At 36.2% G+C, this 19,900-nt stretch overlaps 1 protein-coding gene across 2 annotated transcripts in view; it reads right to left on the reverse strand.

Moving 5' to 3' along the window:
• Positions 1-2,623: 2,623 nt before the first annotated feature.
• The window catches only part of SPRED1 (sprouty related EVH1 domain containing 1), a 67,523-nt gene continuing 50,246 nt past the window's right edge, over positions 2,624-19,900 (reverse strand). The window contains exons 5-6 of one of the 2 annotated variants that reach the window (XM_030452104.1): positions 12,718-12,876; positions 2,624-7,847 (exon numbers count right to left, since the gene is read on the reverse strand). In XM_030452104.1, coding sequence (XP_030307964.1) covers positions 7,188-7,847; positions 12,718-12,876 — 819 coding nt within the window. In that variant the 3' untranslated portion in view covers positions 2,624-7,187. The remainder of the gene's footprint in view (positions 7,848-12,717; positions 12,877-19,900) is intronic. The other variant, XM_030452105.1, reaches the window with a different exon arrangement.

The following is a 19,900-nucleotide window of genomic DNA, read 5'->3' on the forward strand; positions in this document are numbered from 1 at the left end:
CAGACAACATAAAAAGGAATGAGTAATGGGAAAAACAGAGGAAAGATCAAGTCACTGTAGCACTTCCCTCGTAGGCAATAATATAAAGCAACAACAGAGAAGTGCCTAAGCACATTGGCAGGTGCAAATGGACAGCCAGCTCTGGCAAAGGGACAGTGAGGGATAGCTGCTGACAGCAGTCATGTTTTCACAACCCCCTTATACTTCAGAAATAACTAGAGTCTCATATCCTTAGTTTGAAAGAAATAGTTCACTACTTGCTGTTTACATGGAATATAAAATGGCAAGTTACCTACACTGTGGGCTAGGAGGACTTTAATACGTGTAAGTGGATTTATATTCTACAAATACAGTGGAAAGCAAGAGCTCGCAGAGAGATGGTTTTGCAGGTTGCAATATGGGAATAGGGGAGATGAGCCCCTAGTTCAAGGGCAGTTCTACCTGCAACAGGAACTTGGATCATCCTAACAGGCTTTCTTACAGTTGATTCTAGCATTGACTGGAGAAACAGGCTTGATCAATCAATACTGGGTCCAGGTTTGAAAAAGTAATTCCTTCTCTTTCAAACATTCATTGTTCATTCCACTAAATATGGTTCTGCCATCACAACCCTCCTGGTGTTTTCCATTGTTGGCAAGCTCATTAACACCTGCACAATGTCTTTCATGGTGAAATCAGAGCTATCTATTAGGAAGGAATTACCTGCTGCTCATTAGAAAGCAGCTAAATCTCTTTCTGTAAGTCTCCATTTTTAGAGAGCAGGTCATACCACAACAGTAATAGTGTTGTTGTTTTAGTATTTTTCATGTAAGCTTGGTTAAGAACTAAACAGAGCTTTCCTGGTCCCGGTTTTGTTTTCCTCACCACCCATCCTACAACCAAACACTGAGCTTTTTGGTCAGCTTACCTTACTCTGATGCATACTGCTAAACATCAGAATGCAGAAGTTTTTTGCTTGTGGTTAAAAAATTAAAAAGAAAAGCAAGCATTAAAAGCCAAACATTAAATAATTGTTCCTGTGCATTACTTCAAACAGACATACATCAAAGTACATTGCTAAAAACACATCAGATCTAAGTTGGTGGGCACTGAGATGTGCCTGAGGTCTGCCAAATCACCACTTAGCTGAAACCATAATTCATCTGAGAGGCTCATTCTTTCAGTGAAAGTTGTTATCTTCTCAGATATACCCAAATTTCTCCAGTCAGGGCATGGATATCTACAGCTACAAGCTTCCTGAAGAAGTGACTTACCTCTTTTTTTCTTTTCCTTCTAGGTGAAAACAACTCTTGCTGGTCATTCACATTATGCAGTACTCAATGCAGACTTTGGTCAGATCCCACTGTGTGTACAAGCACTCACTCTATCACCTCAAAGTAAAGGTATGAAATGTGGGATTATTTTTTATTCTCATCCAATTACTTGTTGTCTTCTTCAAAGCTACTGAATTACATCACATAGCTCAGTGTTCCCAAGTAATGGAAGTGATGCTATAACCCCACAGACCAAAGTCTTCTCCATTCTGGTGCAGAAGTGCACAGTGATCCATGACAGTAGGTCCAAAGGTTCAACAGTGACACAAAGTCCTGAGTATTAACTGTTATGTGCCAGGGACTAATTGGGATATTTTTATGAATTCTCTTAAGAAATTGGCCACCAGCGCTGTGGTCTACAGTCTATGGGTTAACTTCAGTTTTTTCTTTTAATCATAAGCCCCAGCAAATGAGTTTGACTTACCTATCCAAAACAAAATAAACAAAACAAAACCAACCAACCAACAAACAAACCACAAAAGAAGAGCCCCTTTCCTATCCTTTTTTTCTTGTTCAAAACTAGAAAGTTGTGCATTATCTATGAAGATGGATTTGTCCACCTGGATTTTTAAGAAACCATGTTTAATGCTGACTCACTTTCCTATACATGGTCTTCATATAGTCCTATAACATTCCCTATTAACCTCTCACCTTGTTAGTCTATTAATTTCCATGTTTCCTTTTTCTGCATTTTCAAATAATCAGTTAAAACCTCAAGTAACAAAAGCTAATAGTCTCTGTAATGATTGCAATAGTAAATTCTTGAAGTTCAGTCTAATGAACAGCAAGAATTTACTGGTTATAACCAACAGAAAACATTTGCAAAAACCAAAGGCAAACACAATTCAGTTAAAAATAATCCATATGAAACCCTGACCACTGAGCCCTAACCATTGTAGTTTCACAGACTTCTATGTGTTCATCCTCATTTTTCTTCATGGGCTAATTAGTTTTCCTTCTTTTTCTAGTGTATATCTTATTCTGTAACCTGAACAAAGCTTGGAATTATATTAAGAGATACATTTTTTTTGATGGGGGAGTTGAATGGTAGTGGAAATAAACATGGTTTATATGAAGGAATCTCAACCTCCATAGCACCATGTCAAGGACAAGTATTGCTGTAGATACAAAACAAGCTGCTACAGGCACATTTGTGTTTAAAACATTATAGCAACTCTTAAATATGAATAATGAAAGATGCTGGAGCTTAAAGGTAATGCAATGTTTGTTTGACCACTCTTAAAATCATAAAATGATCTGATGAACATCTTGTTTAATGAGTAAGCAAGATATTATGTCAAAATTATTACCTGTATTTGCATCTTTTATTCTACTTGGACAGCAGCATTTAATTTCATACACTCTTTTGTGAGTAATCCCAACACAAAATGGAAAAACATGTCAGTTTTGCATTTTGAGAGTTTTAATCAATAATTACAGGAAAAAAACATTTAAACAATTTTTATGGTGTTATCTGCTATGTCAACTTACAAGGATATGATGTAACAAGCCAGTTACAAACTTAAAGGCATATTTACATTATATACTCAAAGTAACAAGTTTCATATTCATAAAGTAAACACCAATGGGATGAGTTAAGTAAATTATACATAATTTAGTAGAAAGAAATAGCAGTTGAGTTTTAATGGAAACAATACACACATGAGGCACTTTGAGGTCATTAGGGTGGAAAGCAAATGGCACCAAGCGAAAGAAGGCAAACTATGTACAGCTCATACTGCAGCTCTGAACATGAGGGCTTCTTCTTCACCAAAGAGCTTGATTTCTTAAATGAACCATAACTTTTGCAACTAAGAAAGAGAAGCTTTCAGAAAAAAAGACCCCAAACCAACAAAAGAACAAAACAACAAACCCACAACAAAACCAACCCAACCCAAACCAACACCCCCAACCCCTCCTTGTATTTATCAGTGCACCAAAAAAGAAATGGAAGTTGTATCCTCCCACTGCTGGGCTAACAGTACCATAAGGCATCTTTTAGAAGTTATTTTGTTATCAGCCAGTACCCTTGATCTTCTCAGTACTAACATTTCTCTGTACTGGCTCCATCCTGTGCCATAAGCTCTGAAAAGATTTAAAGTCTCATTTAAACCTCTGCATTATTTACACAGGAGTTCCAACATTATCCTCCAGGTACACATGAACAGATTATTTTGAAGAGAACACATCTGAAATGGGAACGTTATATTTCAACATGCAAAATTATGACAATCTCCAAAATACTCCTGTTTTTTTAGAGGAAACTGCATTGGCTAAGACTGTTTGGAAAATCCTTTACTGAAGCTACGGAAAAGCGTCAGATCTTTATGCCATTATTTGCTGCTGTTTACTGAACAGTTACCATAGTAATCATAGATTTTTATCAGAATATTGCTTTAATCTTGCCCACAGCTGTGGACATACCCTTCACAATTACAGAATCACATATACAAGTGCCCAGAGCCACCTGTGCACACTGCAGACTGTTCTTATCACAAACCAAAAGCCCAGATTCGCGCTGCATGAACTGCAAAACACCATCACTTTGCTGCAGGAATGAACTTCCAGGGAAAGCAATTATAAGCAATAATAATAATACAAACCTTTCTTGTGACCCCAGTGGAAAAAAAAATAAAATTTTTATTTCATTCCTGATATTTATGCTCTTGTGTAACAACCCATCAGAACTATTTTAAACCTAACAAGCCAGACGGTTAAAGCATTTTTACTTTCAGTCAATATTAATAATGAAACATAAGAAGCACGATGAGATAAAGCATCACAGTAAGAGTCCAAATTACTATTTTTTAAATTCATAACTAAAGCTTAACATATTTTTGTAGCTTAAGTAGTGCACGGATAGCCTGTTAAATTCGTACGCAATCAAGTATGCCAGAATGCAGCTGAATGTTTTTCCCCCAGTAGATGGTGCACGAGTGCTACAGTCATTGAACTTCCCCCACTTCAAGAATACTTAATTTTCACGGTAACCAAAGTCTTTCAACAAGACAGGGACTTAGTATTTAATGATGGTCTCAAGCAAGACAAAGTTCTGCTACTACATGCCTGACAAACAACAGTTCTGATGTTAAGGGCAAGGGGAGGTGTAAGGATTGGGGAAGAAATTTACCTGTTCCCAAATGCTTAAGAAAGTATCTCAGAAGAGACAGAAAAAATGTTTATGTGCTGTCAAACCCAAAAATGTAACAGCTCCTTGTGGAATGGGTTTGCTGCACGTCCACCTTCCACTCATCTCCTAACTGAGCAGTGGGTAAGATCCCTTACACCAGAAGAAAAAGTAGGTGTGCATCCCACTAAAGCCAGCCCTTAGGTAACCAACCACACATCTTGGCAGCTCTTCCTGTCGCTTTCGAACTGGGCAGGCAGCTGACACTTCCAGCACACAGAGAAAAAGTGAACGTAGCCAGCTCAGTAACCCCTTTATAGATGGATCAGGTCTTCAAAGAGGAAAGCAGAAGGTGAAAACGTCTTAGCAGCAAAGTGGTTAAATGCAAGGTGAGAGCATTAATGCACACATTCAATAAAAATATTAAAGCATATGAGTTTCATATGGAGTACAGTACAAGACCAGGAGTTTCACTATGTTGTATAGTGCTCAGAGGAAACTGTTAAACTGATTTCTTTCTGAAGTATATTTACAGTATGATTCTATAGCATTTTTCCTAAGCAGCCAGCAAGTTATTTTCTTAGGTTGTTCATACCTCTCTTCACCTTGACTTAGGAACCTAGCACTTACAAATACTAAATTTCTCTCATTCACTAGAAAAACACTGCCATTTTTAATCAAACTTGTTTTAAAGTTAACAGTCTAATCTAGGCAACCAAGCTTAGCTGAAAATGTGTGAAGCATGAAAATCAATCAGAGTAGCAGTTTTCAAATACATAAACAGTAAAACCCAAGACTGCTGCTAAAGTCATATTCTTGGACTTAATTAATCCAATCAACTCTAAATACAAAACTAGAAGCTCTTCCGTAACTTCTACAATTATCAATATATTTGTCTTCTTTTCAATGTGAAATAATACTTTGAGATGATCTATGTACACAAGATGGTCAATTCAAGCTGTAATATAAATATAAATGTTTTCTTTTTAAAAGTATTTTACAGACAATCTTATATACATTTGCTCATGTTATTCCTGGGCTACAAAGGAAAATTAAGGGCACCGATACACAGAAAGAAAAATCACAAAAAATATATCAAAGAAATTCATAGGAGATGAGAAAAGTAAGTAATGTTTAGGTTTTCTGTTTGTTTAATAACAAGGGTATACCAAGGACAGTCTGTCCCACTCCAGCCAGGATATCAAATAGGTGCCTTCAACTAACAAATGAGGACTGGTTTTAGTGTTTTACATACTTTTAATGAGAGGTAAATGTTTTTTACCTTGTGGCAGAGCAAAGCTTGTAATGTTTTAAAAAAACCCAAACTCTATGGGTTAATCACAGTTAATTCTTATCTGAAAGTTAAACACTTTGCAAGCACAAAGCCATAACACATATCATTCACAATATACCACCACACATACACATACATACACCCTCTCTCTCCCTCCCTTCCCATCCTCCCTCCAAGTCTCCTCAGTTAAGAAGTTCACTCCAACTTTGCCTGCGCTGTCATTTCTCAAGCTAAGTCTTTTGTTGCTGTTTGTGAACCAAACACACAGTACTTTTGTTCCTGCTCATTCAAATAAGAGAAAGTTGTAGTTTAAAATAATGAAAACAATTTCACTTTTGTTATTAATCTTTTGTTTTAATCATAGTACTTGATAAACAGCTGAACAGGATCCTAGTTTAACAGAAGGATAAACAAGAACACTGATGACAATTTGTTACAACTGCCTTAATGTACCCTTTTGCTTAATGAACATCTGAATATGCAATAAAGTATTTTTGGAGGACACCCCAAAAGAAAACAACTTGCTGGTTGAGCAACAGAAACAACTTCCTTTTTGCTATTATGTTGAAATCAAAGTCATTTATATATAAAAATAAATGTTATGTTCTAACAAGAACATTTTAGACAATTACATCTGTGCTTAACAAAAAAAATATTGGTCACTCAAGACTAGAATAATTAATATTTTAAAGGTTTTTAGATTATCAGAATGTATGGATACAACTCAACACAAACTGTAGCTGAAGGGAAACAGGACTGAAAATATCAATTTGTTCACCTGGAATAAAAATGTGACTAAATTAACTAATTAAATATTTAAAATACTACCATGGAATGTGACAGTAGATATGGTCCATACCTACTATACCAGAGGGAAGGAAAGTTTAACATGTAATAATTCGTACCTTACACATTTAGTTAAATATAAACATTTGTTATTTATACATAAAGTCGCTTCCAAAAAACTATTAATAAGTGATTTAGTTGCACTTAAAATCAGTTTCATTTCTCATTTGTCGAGTATTAACTTTTCTTAATCTTAAATCAACTGTCACTAGTGCACTTTTAGTTAAAATTTCCCCTCAGGTAAGTTTTAATCCTTTTAAAAGAGCCCCCTCACCTAAACCATGAATGTACAAAGTGGCAAAAGTTAATCCCTTTTAGTATAATCATAGTTTATATACTCATTTTATAGCCAATAATAAGAATAGGCTTTTCCTTTGCAAAATCTCCTTCACAACTTGCAACAAATGCCACGCTCTGAAAGGAAATGGTTAGGCATGGCTAGCACTTGTAAAATGCCAAGGTCTGACAAGTCTTGTTGCTTCCTCCACATCAAGCATCTCGCAGATGAAAGAAGATTTCCTCCAGCTTGCCAAAAAGCTTCCACAAATCCAAGTTAGATGCTTCCTGGAAACAAAGATTTTTCAGCTCTGTTTGGCACCAGACTGCTTCATCCTGCAGCTTTATGCTTTCCTCCACAGCACCCACATACCTCACCACAGTGATGGCATGCTCTCAAGGGGAGGTAGCAGCACATACACGGAGCAATGAAGGAGAGGGCCACCAGTGCTAACCAGCGCAAGCAGAACTTGTCATCATTAGTGTCACACGAGCAAGGATCAGAGAAATCTCCTTCAGAGTCTGACATGCAGTGATACAGCATGCTCTCTGCACAAAGCATGCAACTAACTTGGTAGATACATCTTTTAATAGGATCTGGAGCATCTTGACATTTGCCTCTGCCATTATCTTCATGATTAAACCTTTCCTGGCAGTATATACAGCGGGAACGCTCACCATCCTCTTTTCTTCTTTTTGAGTTTTTAAATTTTGATGTGGAAGGCTGAGTTTTAAATACCACAGAACTCTTGGAGTCTTTCAGGGAATTCAACTTAGTTCCGTCCCCACACGGGTATAAATAGTCAGATTTTTTACTGTCTGATTTAGAAAATGGTACATTTGAGTCTGTGTCATCCCTCTCCAGGTCGTTCTTCCACATGTCAGGATGTCTGTAGTCTGCATAACGCCGTATCAAAATGTCACGAGGGTTTATTCTAACAATTTCATCTTCGTCCTGAAAACTAACATGTCTGATTGACTTCAGTGGCACCTGGAAGAACAAAGCAAGGTAAGTTTACTGTTACAGTCAAGTCCCAAACTTACATCAACTGACAATGCAAAACTTGTATTAGAAAACCAGGATTTTTTCCTTGCTGGCTGAAGACAAAAATTTTAGCTTACCTCTCACTAGGATGATTTACAGACTTTTCCACAATAATGAGCCTTCTGCATGATACCAGGACCATGAGCTTCAGTATTCTTTCCTGAATTGTAAGTAGCTCGTAAGAGCTTTGAGTATGTTGCTATCCATGTAAGGCTCGACACTGTTCTTCGAATTATGCTCAAAATTCAGGTTTTATACTTAGAGGGGCAGTTAACCCTCCAGTTCAATTACACCTTACATGAATTTTAATATCTTACATTTTCTGATGGTTCATTGCTTTAGCATTAATGCCCTGAGTTTTCAAACAACCTCCACTTTTTCAACAAGAGTACTGGTTACTTATTCTCAAAGTTGTATTCTAGATACCTATTTTGCCATGTGGATAAGAGTATTAAGTAGCATGCTCATCAGTAACAGTGGCTTCTAAATGCATCTCTCATGCTAACATACAGTACTTAAAGCAATTAGTTTAGGACACTGGCAGGCAAACACCAATGTGGTTTTTATACTCAGCTTCTGAAGAACTGACCATAATTTAAGACTTCTTCCCTCAAAAGGCAAGTAAGAAGGAACGAGCTAAATGAACAGCAGAGAGATAAGATAGAGTTCTTGTTTATTCTGCCTTTCACTGAAAGGGCATGGGGGCATGAAAAAGTTGTTGAAAGTGGCAAATGTGAATCATCTGAACTGAAATACTGCAGACTTTATATCTAAGATTAAGATAGTGCACTACCACTAAATGTTACTGAAATCACTTCACAAGTGACTTTCAAGAAAAGGTGCAAATAATGACAGAATAAAATTTAGAACATGTATATGGAAGGAGCACCCAAAAATGGCAGACAGTGCTGAAAAAAGCAAGTTTTTCCATGTCCCAGTATTCCTGCCTTCACAGACAGGCAACTATTTTCCTACACTGTAGGGCTGTTATAATCAGAGCCAGAATATAAGTGAGCTTCAAGTAAAATTCTGCCTTTTCCTCTTGTCAAGTGCAGAGCCTGCAAACACAGGCTCACAGAGAAGACTGAAAAAAATAAAAATCAAAATCACTCTGACCCACTAGCCTTACAGAGTCTTCCAGAATCATGAATTATTTGGGAATTGGCAAATTTGACATAAGTACTGTTGCTTTGAGAGCAATTGCTTTCTCAGTAGTGATCAAATGAATGAGAATTAGTGTGTTATCATTCCATATTCCAGGACAAGAGTTCAACTGCATGTTCCTAAGCTGCTGCAGTGTACAACTATAAACTACTGAAGATGATGCTTTGAGGTAACACACTTACCAGGTGTGTTACCTGCAGGTAGCAGTAGCTCCTACTACACTGAAGTCTGCAGGCCTTAGTTTTGGGGGAGGAGGGAAGAGGGAAGGCAGCTGGGAAAGAGGAAGTAATAGCTGCTTAAAATAGGCTGGGCTTCTGATTATGTAAGAATATCTGTGGCCTGGTCTAACCATCACTTCCCTGTTTGATAATCCTTGTGTGAGATAATTCTAAGTACAGACCTGTAATTAGAGCTGCTTTGCCCTGGGAATTTCAACTGGAGTATGCTAACAAGAACAATTTTTTTTTCTTGGCTCCAAGCCACGTAGTTGGACTTCCACAAGGTCTCAAGGACACAGGGTGAAGAAAGGTTCTATCCCATTCAGCTAACGTCACTGCTCTTCCATACTTCCCCCCCTGGGCTCCAATGCAAGCAGCTAGGCTTCCCCTTTGCTTATAAAAGCAGAGTGCTCCTCAACTCTATCCTAATAGTTTTCAAACGAAAAAGCAAGCGTATTGTTTTACCATCAGTAACCAGCTATGGATAATTGTCTTTACTGAACAGTTACCAGCATAAATTTATTTAAGGAGAAAAACATTAAAAATGTCATTACAATTCTATATGTCACAGTCATAAAAGATTATTCCCCCACTGTCCACAGAGAATATTACGCATACACTTAAGACATTAAATAAAACCCATTGTTTGAAAGGAAAAAATCCTCAAAACCTCAAACCAAAAGTCCCACTCTGACCCTCCCATTCCCCAGGCAGCTAATAGCCACTAAAGATCACTACAAATGCTAACAACTGGTAAATCTCACGTCTTCTCAGCCTTTGAAGGCTTTTTATTTGTTTGAGTAGAACACACTACATACAGAGAACTCATTTTTTTCAAGTCTCTAGCCAAACACCTAATAAAATGCTTAAGGTCTGACATGCTACAAACAGGGCAGTTATTTCATTCTTTATGCAACTGATATTAAGAAATAATCTGTTAAGAAAGCAAGTAGGAAATGCTGAACAACAAGCAAAGATAATAAAAGTGCTTACATACTGGGTGTTTAATGGGACCTATATGAAAGCATGAGGTACATGAAACCTTAAGAAAATTTAGGTGCCAATACCAGCCAAATTAAATTACAAATATGTACATAGTTCTGCAGCCATTCAAAACTGTAACCCAGTACAAGTGTCATCTCTGTGTAACAGCTGAAGCAGAAAGGAAGGCAGACTATTATAGCAGGCCAAAATTCCCTAGAGAAAGTCATTATGAGCGTAATTAGCCAACTGGAAATTAGGCAAAGATTTTTGTTGACAGAACTGAACTTGCTAGTATTACACCTTACTTAAAATCATAGAATGCTTTGGGTTGGAAGGGACCCTAAAGCTCATCTAGTACCAACCCACTCCCACTAGAGGAGGAGGAACACCTCCCACTAGAGCAGGTTGCTCAAAGCCCCATCCAGCCTCAACTTGAACACTTCCAGGGAGGGGGCAGCTGGTTCCAGTGGCTCACCAGCATCACAGGAAATAATTTCTAATATCTAATCTAAATCTACCCTCTTTCATCTGACAAATGTTACTTGAAGGGATGTAACTTTAAACAAGGGACTTGCTTGGTACTATGGCCTTCACTGTCACTCCTCAAACAGGTACACTTCACTTTGCCCAGCTTGCAGCTTCCCAGTATCAGGACACCAGTGGCTGAATACAGGATTGCAGAGTACTAAACTTAAGTTAAACACACATCAGTGTACCAGAAGCTGAAGAGCTTCTGGAAGGACTTGGGTATTTTTTTAGTAACAGTCAAAGTATTACTGGTAAAGATCTGAGCTGTCATTAATCATTTCTTTGGTTTGAACATGTACTTCATGAGCTGTTCAACTTATGGCTACAGTAAGAATGTTCTAACTTATCACTGAAACAAAATAAGTATTTACCTGAAAACCTCCTGGGACATAAGCATGGAGCTCAGCAGAGACAATGCACTGTATGCTCAAACAATGTGAGATTTTGTTGACTTGCTTGTGTTTTAAATGTCTGCACCACAGGACCATGCAAAAAGCATGAAGTGTTGTATGCAGGTGGTGCTAACAATATGAGAAGCATATTTTAATATGAGAAGAATATTTTAAAGAATATCTACTTAATTTTCCATGGAATCTTCTATAACTTCAGTCTAGAAGAAGTAAATTGTAGCACTGTAACTTCAAAGACAATTATATTTATTTCCTATTGGACAGACACTACCCAGGATACCACACCTTAACTTACTGTTTTCTCACTATCCAATTCCATATGAGCTATTAAAACATACAGGTAATTTTAGACTACTGCACTTTTTTTTACAACTTCAGGAAAATTAACAGCACATACATCATTGGTTACTATAGCTGTTAAGTGTTAGCTGCAATACCTCATCACCCATCTAACTCCTATTCTATTCTATGAGATTTTAAAATTATCTTTGCAAGGAAATGGGGAGAAGGAAAATATATGTACCTCTTGATGAACATAACAAAGAAAAATATGAGGTGAGTTACACAAAGATAACTGGAGCTCCAGCAATGATTAAGAATCAGAGTTCATAATTTCATGCTGGTTAGTGAGTTCTCCAGATTACACCTATTTGCTTCTGTTGCCCAATAAAGCAGTTAGAAAGCAGCTGATACAAGACTAATACAATCCCATCTCTCCTTGCTAGATTGGTAGAAGGTATTAAAAAGCTTTATTTCAAAGAGCAGAAATATTTTCCGATGAAATGTTCACAACTACTTGAACCTGCATTCTGCTTTGACTTTTATTATTAAGCTTATTCTAAAACACTTCCCATGTGTTTGCTTCTAGGCATAAGACCATAAAAATTTTTACTGTCCAACTCACTGTGAAGTCCACTTTTACAGTTTACAGAAACTTTCAATTCTTTGAGGACTGGAACAAAGCAGAATGTATATTGTTAAAGGAAAAGCTGTAACATTGCCTTTCCAATCCAGTGTTGTATAGGACCTCTTTTTAAAAATGTCTATACATTAGGGTTCCATATGTAAACACACACCAGTGTGCTTCTTCTGTTTCAAGAATCTGATTACCAATAGCTTGCTTTTCATGCACAACTGATACACTATTTCTCTTTTATTGCCAAAATAGAATATTTGAGTTTAAATTGGCAGAAAACATGAACTATGTTTCACTAAAAATATTTAGCAGAAGTGCCCCACCATGTAAAGAATCCAAGGTATAAAATTACTTTAAATATATTTTCAATATTTATAATCAAAACAATATTAGTATACATGTAGGCAAGACTGAGCTCATGGCCAATTAACATTTTCTGAACATATTTCAATAGTTTTTAATTTTCATCATTTCAGTCAGTTTAGAGTATAATACTAGATACAGAGACCTAGAATGAAATGCTTTCCTGTCAGAATCTAAACACTGTGCAATGCAGCAAGCTAAGTAAGAACTGCTTCTTTTGTTGGTAGCCTTACCTGATTAGGTTGGTTAGGAAAACAGGCTCTCCTGGTGTTGAAATCCTCAAATGTTGAAGGCCTTAAATTTGCACTGTTGTAAGGTTCACTGGTTACTACAGTTTCATGTTGGAAAAGGTGATCTTTCATTAATGAACCTGATGTATTTTCTTGAGTAGTCTAGAATAGATAAAAAAAATTCCCTTGAAATGATTATGCATTTATACAAACCCCACCAAGTTCATACATGAATGCATTAATTAATATTCTACATAACATGTTAGAGGAATCTGTAAACACAAGTATTTCTAAACACATATTTTTAAAGTACTTACAAGTAGGCAAGTATTTCCTTTATTACGAGTCAGCCTTGGAAAATAAAGAGTTCCTTCACTGCAGAGCATACACACACCTTGGGCATTAGAGATCCATGATTTTGTAACACAGCTGCAAAATCAGACTGAGGAACTTCATCAAGGAAGGAGATACTATCCTAGTCCTGAGATTATGCTTTCTTCTAACTGCCCCCACAAGGTTGCCAGTATTTACAAATATACAGTGGGAGGAAAAAAAATAATCTCAGACTATTGAGGCAAAATCTAGCCTGACCTTTTAATCAATTACAAGAAAGATCAGCTGGAAAGGAACAGAAAGTCAGTTTTCACATATACTGGCTCAATTAAAATGTCTAATTACAGCAAGTGTGTATTAAATAATTAACCACTGCTGTTTTGAAACTGAGATTTTATCAGGCAATTTGATACAAAAATGAGACCATGTGGCAACATATAATGAGATATCTGCAGGATGTGTGCCACTCAGAATAAGGAAGAGGAAGTATGTTTGGGTGGAATATTGGTTTGTGAGATTATCAAATTTCTGAAAAGAACAGAAAAACAAATAGTTCTCATTCTTTAAGCTTAAGTGACTGTATACTTAGGATACAGTAGAGCAGATTGATACAAATCACATAGGGGTGCCAAAATGTACTATGGAGTGTTTTGTTTGCATTGAGAAATGCTGTAAATATAACTGACTGTCATCATCTGATAGCAGTAAGAAAATTCTGGCATGATCCAGATTCTAGCACTGAGAATGTTACAGCCTCATGATAAGGACTTGTACATACCATGAAGACATTAAGAGGGAAACAATAAAAGTGCTGCAGAAAACTGAGGTAGAGGGAAACCTGAAGTTTGGGCAGGTTAAGAACTGACACTGAGTCATTACTTTTCATTTATCAAAATAGGGAATTATTCTGGGATTACATTAACATCTCACATACATAAAACCCCAATGTATGAAGTTTTAAGATACCTAAAGGGGAAGTGGCTGCTTTGTAGTTGATCTTTAGGAGAAAGCAAATCACCACATCACTAAGAGTTTAGATATTGTTTAGAAGCACTATGAGTGGGAAAACATTAAAATTAATAATTTATTAATTCTAACTTTAATTATTTATAGAGAGCATATACCTCATGAAAGACAATAGAAAATTGGTTAACATTCTACTGAAACTTTTTGACAAGAAGCAGAACTCCAGAAAGAATTAATTTTTTTGCAGATCATTGAGCATGACAATGCCACTAAGCAATCAGCCCCACTGCAATAAAAATTAGTTTTTCTGGCTAAAAACTGTTGGAAAAGAAGTACAAAAAATGTTGAAATGCCTGGCAAGAGTTGAGTTTCATGAACATATACTTATTTGAAAAGCAAAAAGCATCAAATATTAGTGCCATATCAACCATCTTTTTAACAGGAGGTCCTCCTCCAGATATATTTCAAAGTGACATAGAAACCTTCCAAAATACTGGTTCAAACCATATGAGAGCTGCATTCAGAATGAGGAATACATGCCTACAACTGCTTGTGGTTTGAGCAACGCTAGAAATGCTTACAAGCAGAAACAATTTAAGCTAAGAACACTCTCAACAGCTAGAAGCCATTTTGCAGAAACCACAGCGATAAGCACTACCTACCCCTCCTACCCCCCTTTCCCCTGAGCTATTTGACTGGACTAGGGAGGATGCAAAACCTTGTACTCCTTCCTTCTCAAAATAAAAACAGGTACTACCCACAAGGCAGTCTTTATCCCTGGGCGAGATTTGCCACAGCCTGCATCGTTTCCTGTCCCTGCTGGTGATTCATACTTCTTTTCTACAGATAGAAACTGCCTACACTATAGAGCAAAAAGGACACATCCTCAGACAGACACACGCCTTCCCCTTGGCAGTCAAGAAGGCTCCATCTAATAAAAGATCCAGGCACTGACCATCCATTACACCCCTAACTAGCAGTGCCAGACACTAATGTACGAAATGCAAACCTTAACCTAAAAGCAAGCCTTTGAGCTCTATATGCAGCAATTATAAAGGAATGCTTCTACAAAATTCCAACACAAACACAACAATTCAAGCTAACTGACTTCAAGGACAAATTTTTGTGGGTGGCAGGAGACAGAGAAAGGCGTCTAACCTCTGTAAGGCAAGAATGGGTGAGAGAGCTGCTTGACAAGCCCACTGCTCATCCTACCAGCCAAGCTGGACACTACAGGTAAGCAGACACAGCCTAAATTCTGGTATTTGTGAAAAAGCCATCAGGTCATTTCTGATCTTATTTAGCCTATTCACCATGCAGAACTACAGAAATGGCAGATTATTATCCTGAGCTCTGCATTTTTAATTACAGATTAATTCAGATACAGCCAAACCACATTTATTAGCACCAAAAAAGCTTTCTTTGGACCACACTTCCTTCCCCAACGTGGTGCTTTATTTCAAAGTCATAAACACCTGGAAACCTACATTTATAATGGAAACAGAAGACAACCTGGAGGGAGAGGTCCTAGAGATAAAAATGCTATTGTATTGAAAATGCGTTTAAGTAAAAAGCAAACAAGTAAAGTTTTTCACAAGAAATAAGCTTGGTATATTAAATACACAGAATATTACACACAAACACAGATGCAGACATTCCCCTTTTCTACTGTTCAAAGCAATTACACCGCCCACATTCAATATCCTTTAACCACAGCCTGCAAAGTACAGTACTGGCATAGGTTATTCAGTATCATCTGTAAAGTAACCTACGCCAGTTTTTAATGCACAACGGAAATCTGGTTTGCTCCCAGCTGCTGGTATAATAATTACTGTCCTATGGTTGCTAAGAGATACTCTGAATTTTTTTCCAAGACTACTAAAACATTTCTGTGCGCACAGGCAAAAGGATGCTGGGTAAAGCAATAAAATGACTCCAGCTGTAGCTCTCCAGCAGAATTCAAAGCCAGATGACAGCTGTAGAGAAAATGAAAACCAGACTGAGCTTCTCTTCTTCTTCTTCAAATTTTCTCTACTTACTTTTCCCACTTTGCCAGAGTTAAGTCTGGGAGAGAATTCAACATTGTTCTGCAAACATTGTTAAAAATGTTCTGCTCTAAGTAAGTTTAATGATTACACAGAAGGATGGATGAGAGACCACATTTCCGTTGCATCCCAGTTCTTGTATTTACCTCCCATGAGGCCTGAAAATCTGGTGTTTGATGCTAACCAAGGCAAGAAACGTTTAAATGGGTTTTCCTTAATTTTCAAATTGTGAATAGATGATACAGGTTTCAAAAACATTTGCATAACTTCCTTCTGCTTTGGCCATTTCTAAGACTGATGGAGCAACTATTTTTGTATTTGGCAAAGAAACTCTATTAGAATCAGGTATATTTTTCTGTCGTGGGCTGAAATGCTGCCTGGGTTACTCTGAATGTTTTGTATGGTTTAAAGTAAAAAATGAGGTAACTGACAAGACTCTTTCTTCCAAGGCTGCTCTACTGGAATATCTAAAGCATAATAGAGGTTTTTAGGCATTCTAAGGATGAAACTAATCAATTCAAATTTAAAGCAGGAAATAAAACAGAGTGGGAGATGTAAAGAGGCTGTCAGGGATACTGCTGAGGAAAAAAAATCTGCCAATTTTTGAATACTAGTCCATAAAAAAGCTTAATAAACTGAAATAATTTTAGCACGATATATTATTAGATTTCTTTTAAATGGAAAATATAAATTAGGATTACTTTGAGTTCTAGAAATTACAGCTATCATATTTAAGTGCACTAAATATTGCTAGTCCTTAGTATTTTATCACACACTATTTTCTTCTCCATAAAAACAATGCAGTGTCAAAGGCAAATTATTTCACACTTTCTTACAAGTCAAAATGTCAAGTTATTTTTGTAAAATAAAATTTATACAAACCTTTTGTTACAGGTAAAATAAATTGAATGGTCACTTAATAGTGTATGTACTAGAGATGCATGTGTTACAGGCCTTTTCCTCTTTTAATTCATTTGTGCATTTCTATTTGAAATTAAACTAGTAAGATAAAACTTATGTAATGATGTAAGTAATTTGTATATATGTTCATTCAGCAACTAACAGTAATTGCAGTCACTTAAGCAAACTTTACAAGCAAGACAGAGCACCATTAAGAGATGGTATTTTTTTAAATACCAATATTTTAACTCTACTTTTGAACAACAGAGTATCTTAAAAAGCTATTATCAAGCTGTGTCTTCTTCAAAATTATTAATTTGATCTTCAGTAAGAATGCTTTCTCTGTGAGATTTTATTTAAAGAATGTAATAAAAAAGATAATTTAGTAACTCAATATAAAATACAGTAAGCAAAATGCTAGCCTAGGAAGCACAAGAGTTCAATTTTTGGATTTGCATTTAAGAGTTGCACATAGAAGTTCTGGACAACCCCTATTTCTGTTTGCTACATCTATTAAATGTGATAATACTTACTATGAGTAGACACTGAGGTTTAACAGCAGTGCCATTGCCTAGATTGGATGATTGTGTGTTTCTATTTTATTTGGATAATTTTTTTTGCTCTCTGTAGTGCTGAACAAAATATTAAAATAACTTAAAAGATATGTTTTGCTTCCTTCATCACTAGTCATCATAATTTTTAAAAGAACCACTGTTAATGAAATTTCTATGCAAACTAAATGCTATATTCATATTTCAAATATGCACTAAATAGAGGATCCCTGTTGTGTAAGATGACCACAACAGCACAGCCATAACACCTTGACAGCAGATGATGTAACTGACAAAGATCTATGGAAATTAGTATATTGAATGTACCTTAATGACATCCTGGGGAATTTACCTGCCCTGCTAACTAATGAAGAAAGAAATGAAACCAAAGAATACCAAAACACATGATAGTTACTACAGAATATAGACAAAAATATAAGTGCATCAACAAACATGCTATGAAAAGTACACTGTGAAATAATCTTTCTCTCCTTTTTGATATTCTGCTTAGACTTTATGTTTTTAATTAAACAGAAAATCTCCACTGCTTGATCTTTTGTATTTCATTCCTTAGAGGTTACAAATTATGATTCTGGAAGGGTTTTTCTGATGAAGCAACAAACATCCCTCATATACCTTCATATTCAAGTGTCAACCTGCTCTTTAAAATTCTAGCCATACTCTCAAATGCCCTTGCAAATATATATTCCAATAATTACTAAAAACTAATATGAGAGATTTGAGAAAAGAGCTTACAAAATAAATGGGGGAAAACTCATTAGGTCTTATAGACTATAGTGGAATGGGAAGAAGGGGGGAGAAGTCAACATCACTTTTCAAATTCATAACATAGAATATTTAAACAAAATGGTCTTAGTGGTTTTTCAAGTAAAAAAAAAAAAACTCTGGGGGTCTCAAGTTCCACTTAACAGCCGTATCAATCTTGAAAGAGGGAAGGAATTAATAATTTGGAGGAGAATGCACACTTCTGGTTATTTCCAAGATACTCTTTATGACCAGCCTAGTGCCTTTAATTAAAACACTGTAGCCCTTCTACACTGACATTCATAACCCTGACATTATGGCTTCATTATTGGTATATAAACCTGATTTTCATGCGGTATAGCTAACCCAGGGTGGGTTCAGCCTTCTTTGCCTTTCCTCTACACTCCCCACTCCTTTCTGTTATTGTTATCAGTAAATGAATTTAGTATCTAGTACTTTACTTTGGTTTACAGAGGCATGGCAAGAGAGACTGGCTGGCTTTTTTGTCTCTAGAAAACAGGTAACTCTTGCCATCTATCCATACCACAAATCTGCAATTATGCAATGTGTGTTGTGGTAAAGCCATGAAAATGTTTTCCTGTCTGGATTGTAACAGATAATTCTACCAACAGGTTACACCAAACAGGATTGTTTGCATCTACTATAAATACATAGAGAGTATTTTTTTTAGTGTATGGACTAATTTTTTTTAATATATAGAAAATAAATCTACATGATCTATTCATGTATCTAAATATATAGAGAGGACAAGGTAAATACACTTTTTGTCACTTTACCAGTAACAAACTTTATGAAGAATCCAAGATATGTGCTTCATTTTTGGCATCCTTATACAGAAGCAGAATAACTAGGCAGTATAATCAAGAAGTAATTAGTCTCCTCTAATCTCATTAGGCCTGTAGAAATTGCTCAATTATTAATCCTTGCAACAAAGTGTGTTTAAACAAGTCTTTTAAAAGCTGATTAAGGATTGCATTAACTTTGGCACACATTTCCACCACCCTGTCAAAATCTCATCCCTATTTTAAATCCAAAACACCTAATATTTATAGCATTTTGACTTTAAAGTGCCTTAAAATAAAGCAGTGCAAATAAAGAACAACAGGTGGTTGCACGCTTACACAGAGACACAGTTTTTCTACCACAAAATGGAAAGAAATCAGGAGACTCTTCTGCATTGCCACTGCATTGCAGTATCCTTTCTCAATATTTGACTGAGTCTCCTCTCATAATTTGATTCTTACCCCTGTCTTCAAAGTAGGCTCCTAATTTTTTTGATTTTGTGTTGCAGAGGTTCTATGCTGCATCTGTCTACCCTGATAAAGAATTTAGTACGGCATAAATGACAAAAATCTTCCCATCAAGAAACAAGAAACCATTGAGGAATACAATCAGTTTTCTGAACAGTCATTAAGACCCCTGAGTCAACTTGTTTCTATACCAGCTTTGTCTAAATTTAAATATCTGCATTCTGAAAAATTAGTATGAAAGAAAAGGTGACAAACACACGGACACAATAGGGTTTTACTCAAGTTATTTTAAAGCTATTTACTGTATACATGTATCTGTAAGATTTGTTGATACTGACTTTCAAATTACATAGAA

Source organism: Calypte anna, chromosome 5A, assembly GCF_003957555.1.
Source record: "Calypte anna isolate BGI_N300 chromosome 5A, bCalAnn1_v1.p, whole genome shotgun sequence".
NCBI lineage: Eukaryota > Metazoa > Chordata > Aves > Apodiformes > Trochilidae > Calypte > Calypte anna.